Below are 4,763 nucleotides of genomic sequence, written 5' to 3' on the forward strand. Positions count from 1 at the left end.
ATAAACGCATGATATATATATATATAGGGGAGGGCTAAAATAAAAACACTTCATAAAATATAAAATATAAACAATTTTCAGCCCTTAGATCATCAAGATCTACGGTTGATTCGTAACCTTATTGGATGAATTCGTGGTCCTGGGTTCGAATCTCAAAGGTAGCAAAAATTTATTTTTTACAATTCGTAACCATGTTGGATGAATTCGTAACCCTGTTGGATAAAATTCGTACATTAAAAAACGTTTATATTTATATTTTAAGAAGTGTTTTCACTGTAGCCTTCTCCTATATATATATATATATATATATATATATATATATATATATATATATATATAGGCCAAGGTTCAATGAAGAAGGCCTAAATGTAAGAAAGAAGAGAGAAGTAATCTCATCCGTTGATCTTATCTAATCTAACGGACATGATTTGTTCACGCCATGTTCAACGGATTTTTTCGTTGAACATATGGGGGGTCGAAACCCAGAACCCCAAAAATATTGTATATGTTCACAAATGTTCAACGAAAAAATCCGTTGAACATTGCGTGAACAAATAATGTCCGTTAGATTAGATAAGATCAACGGATGAGATTACTTCTCTCTTCTTTCTTACATTTAGGCCTTTTTCATTGAACCTAACCTTATATATATATATATATATATATATATATATATATATATATATATAGGGTTGGGTTCCGGTGGATCCCTATGCTTATAATAGATCCGTAGATCCAAATCTAGACCACACATTTATGACATGTGGCGCATCAAGATGGTGACACGTGGCAAGGCATTTCAAGGCAAAATCTGAAGAGGGGTAAAATTGGAATGTAATTTTCGAAATTAAAAAAAAAAAATTAGATTTTCTCAAAATAGGTATATTGTAGATGCATAAAGTTTCATACGAGAATGCATGAATTTTCATATAAAAATGCATAAAGTTTCATATAAAAATGCATAAGATTTCACCCCACCCCAACCCCACCCCCCACACCCCTGAACCCCACCCCACCCCAGAACCCCACCCCCACCCACCCCTCCACCCCACCCCCCAATTTTTTTTTTTTTGAAAATCAGTTTTTAAAAAAATAAATTTTTTTTTTGGGGGTGGGGGTGGGGGGTGGGTGGGTGGGGGGTGGGCCAGCAATCAGAAAATCAGGTTTTGAAAAAAAAAAAAAAATTTGGGGATGGGGGGTGGGTGGGGTGGGGGTGGGGCAGGGGTGGGGTGGCGAAACTACCAGATTTATTAAAATGAAATGCATTTTTTGTATAATTTAATGCATTTTTATGTGAAAACTTTATGCATTTTTGTTTGATTTTATATGCATGTGAAACATGCCTATTTTTGGGGGTGGTAATGGGGAAGGTTGGGGGGTGGTGTGGGCTGGAGTGGGGGGTGGTATGGGGTGGGGTGGTGAAAATACCAAAACTGGAAAAATTAAATGCATTTTTCTGTTCAAAGTTATGCATTTCATGTGAAAACTTTATGCATCTTTGTGTGAAACTATATGCATCTAAAATATATCTATTTTGAGAAAATCTAAAAAAATATATATTTTTTTAATTATTAAATCCGAAAATTACTTTCCAATTTTACCCCTCCAGATTTTGCCTTGGAATGCTTGGAAGCTCCTTGCCACGTGTCACCATCTTGATGCGCCACATGTCATAAATGTGTGGTCAAGATTTGGATCTAGGGATCTATTATAAGCATTGAGATCTATATGATCCCATTTCTATATATATATATATATATATAGGAATTGGTTCAATTGAGAAGCTCAAATGTGTTGAGAAGTTGAGAAGCAATGTAATAGATGAACATGTTAGTACATTTTGATGAACATGGTAATTAGACACTATATAAATAAATTCTTTGAACATACCAAATACAACTGACGAACATACGAATCTATTTAATTTATTAAAAAATACGTCACTGCCAATGATCGAACCCCAGATCAAACTCGTGTTCATAAAAACTAATTGGCATGTTCATCTATTAAATTGCTTCTCAACTTCTCAACACATTTGAGCTTCTCAATATAACCAAACCCTATATATATATATATATATATATATATATATATATATATATATATATATATATATATACTAGAAATTTTGCACCGCGTAGGACGCGGTGTTTCCATAATTGCTCCGTGAATTATGGGACCAATAACGGCGCTGGTCGAATCATTTTTAAGTGTAGACATATTATACTTGACTTGTAGGTCACGATTGTAATACATTTAGGATATTTAATTTGTACAGCTAGGAGCAACAATCTACATAATAAAATTTATATATAAACTATTTAAGTATCCTTTCAGACATTATGCGTTATATATACATAGCGCATTAAACCAAAAACTGCATCGAGGCATATACAATGTACATACAAAAGGTAACCTCAAAATGCTAGTAGAATGTCACCAACACGGTGTAATAGAGCCAAAAGTCATAGCTAGAGAATTGTACAAAGTACATACAAAAGTTGCTTCAAAGTCTCATAAAATCTTTCACTTCATTAGTCCAATATTCTTCGCTTGATTGTTCTGCCACTCCTTGACTTGAGTGTTGGTGTTTGTGGGACTCTTTTGCCTAAAAGTTGATGATAATATTAACAAAATCAGTTAATGACAAACATAATGTATTTGCATAATATCCTATATCATTGATGATTTGATTTGGAACTATTCACACCGTTGTCTCATGTAGAATTCTAACCTTTATTATGCTCAATAACCACTTCGCTAAGTTGGTGGGATGAATCAGATATGCTTTGTATCTTGTCTTTTAAGATATTAGACTTCATTTTCTTCGCCTTCTTTGCTGATAATGTTGCACAAAAACTCTCATCAATCATACGAGAACACACAATAGTTAGTTTTTCTCTAGTTTTTCAGTTTTGTACCCTTAGCTACTTGTTTGTCCTTAGCTTGAGTTATTTTAGTCTTCTTTGATGTTTTTGCCACAAGGTCCTGTTTCTCCTCATGGTATAGTGTGCCTAAATGATTGAGTTAATATTGTTAACAACGAAGAATATTGGAAACGAAAATTTATCTAATTGGTTGAATAATTACCTGCCAAAGGTAGACATGACTCCATATGAGAATCTTCAACAAGTTTGCAATCAGTTGCTCTCTCCACAAATTCATCTACAAATAAAGTTGCTTAATTATATTTGTATATGTTTTATAAATTGTTGGAGCTAAGCAAGTAGCTGGTACACATGTGTACTGGTTCAGATTTCATAGTAATTACACACAATAGTACCAAGTGGTAGTTCAAAACATCATAGATTAACATAGGCGATATCAATTCAAAATTAGAATGTTTAGATGTGCATGCTTGAGGATCTTTGATCTTCATGTTCACGTGACTTTATGACCTCATGCTAATGTTTTTAGCTTTCTTTTTATTTTTGAAATTTCTAACAATGGCACAATAATATTTCAACATTTGCTCGATTAATAAATTCTAGAAGATTTAAAATACTATCTATCATGTCTAACTATTACCTGATAGAGGCATATCCAAATGTGCATCATCAAAATTCTCAGGTGTATCAACATCATCTAACATTACAAAACCAATATAAATATTGTTAGATCAATCATTATTCTTATATTAGTTATACAATTTCTCCATTGCAATAAAAAAAGTCAAAAACTCACTACTCATGGAAAAGAATATAAAAAGTTTCACCAACATTTGTTCAAAGTGATCAAAAGAATCCTCATTTTCACTAAGCCATGATTATCATTTTCTGGTGGAAAACATATCATGAAAATCTTTAGCAAAATGCACTAAATTTTGTAATAATAATTGAATACCTGAATCTTCAGAAATATCTAAGTGCACAACTTTTTTCCTTTTGCTAACAAATCTTCTTTTGATTTTCCCAATGTTACCTGATATAGTATATGAATTGAACCTGATTTCTTAGATGAATAAAATATGAAAATTAAATTTAGAAAATTTCTTATTGGGTGCGTGCATTTTTTCATCACATATACTTTTGTTATTATATATGTAAAAAATCAAATACACATGTGTAACCTAGATTCCTTGAAAATAAATTTTTAAATTTTGGTGATATACCTCTTTCAACCGATTCCACTACACAATTCAGACTATCATTGCTTGAATCTTCAGACAAAACAATAGAGCAAATTTTCTTTTTACCCCTGAAGATTTCTGTGATGGAGAAGAAATATAGTTATATTAAATGAATTTGCAATATCAAGTATCTATTTATAATAGTGGATGTTATACCTGATATTGGTTTATCATCATCAGAAGAAAGACTATCTTTAAATGAGCTTCTAATTGTATCTGTTGTTGGAAAATTATAATTACTATCCTTTCAAGCAAGAGTAGCATATCATAATCATTTTCACCTTTGATATGTTCAATATGGCTTTCTTGGGACACTTTCCCCTTGCCTTTAGCTTTGCCAGCAATCTTTGCTCGAATGACTTTATCATTATCTATAATAATTGCAGTAATCATCATTACAAAAAACAAAAATAATTTAACTTAATTTAACTAAAATGTTCATATTAAATTACAGCAAATATTAATCGGTTGCCATCACAAAATTATTCACTTAATGAATCATGAAAAACCAATTGTCTCGTCGCACTTTTTAGCAGCCCTGAAGAAATAAAATACTTAAATTATTATCATCTTAATTTAATAATACATGGAATAGAAGAAAAAATTATACAAACCTTGCTCCAGATGAACTGCA

At 31.7% G+C, this 4,763-nt stretch overlaps 1 protein-coding gene across 2 annotated transcripts; it reads right to left on the bottom strand.

Annotated features, from left to right (window-relative positions):
• Positions 1 to 2,331: 2,331 nt before the first annotated feature.
• Positions 2,332 to 3,593, bottom strand: LOC131012897 (uncharacterized). 2 transcript variants are annotated; one of them, XM_057940877.1, is made up of 5 exons: positions 3,529 to 3,593; positions 3,091 to 3,165; positions 2,922 to 3,014; positions 2,735 to 2,839; positions 2,332 to 2,608 (listed from the first exon to the last, which is right to left on the bottom strand). In XM_057940877.1, the coding sequence occupies exons 1-5, from the start codon at positions 3,590 to 3,592 to the stop codon at positions 2,535 to 2,537; spliced, it is 411 nt and encodes a 136-aa protein (XP_057796860.1). In that variant the 5' UTR covers position 3,593; the 3' UTR covers positions 2,332 to 2,534. The 2 variants fall into 2 exon arrangements, with proteins under 2 accessions (XP_057796860.1, XP_057796861.1); XM_057940878.1 differs by lacking the exon at positions 2,922 to 3,014.
• Positions 3,594 to 4,763: the final 1,170 nt, after the last annotated feature.

This window comes from Salvia miltiorrhiza, chromosome 2 (genome assembly GCF_028751815.1).
Source record: "Salvia miltiorrhiza cultivar Shanhuang (shh) chromosome 2, IMPLAD_Smil_shh, whole genome shotgun sequence".
Classification (NCBI taxonomy): Eukaryota; Viridiplantae; Streptophyta; class Magnoliopsida; order Lamiales; family Lamiaceae; genus Salvia; species Salvia miltiorrhiza.

Excerpts from the sequence above, each read along its gene's own strand:
- LOC131012897 (XM_057940877.1), bottom strand. The coding sequence starts at position 3,592 with ATGTTAGATGATGTTGATACACCTGAGAATTTTGATGATGCACATTTG. Across the intron at positions 3,166-3,528 it reads TTTGGATATGCCTCTATCAG|ATGAATTTGTGGAGAGAGCA; the intron begins GTAATAGTTAGA and ends CTTTATTTGTAG. Across the intron at positions 2,609-2,734 it reads GGTTATTGAGCATAATAAAG|GCAAAAGAGTCCCACAAACA; the intron begins GTTAGAATTCTA and ends ATCAACTTTTAG.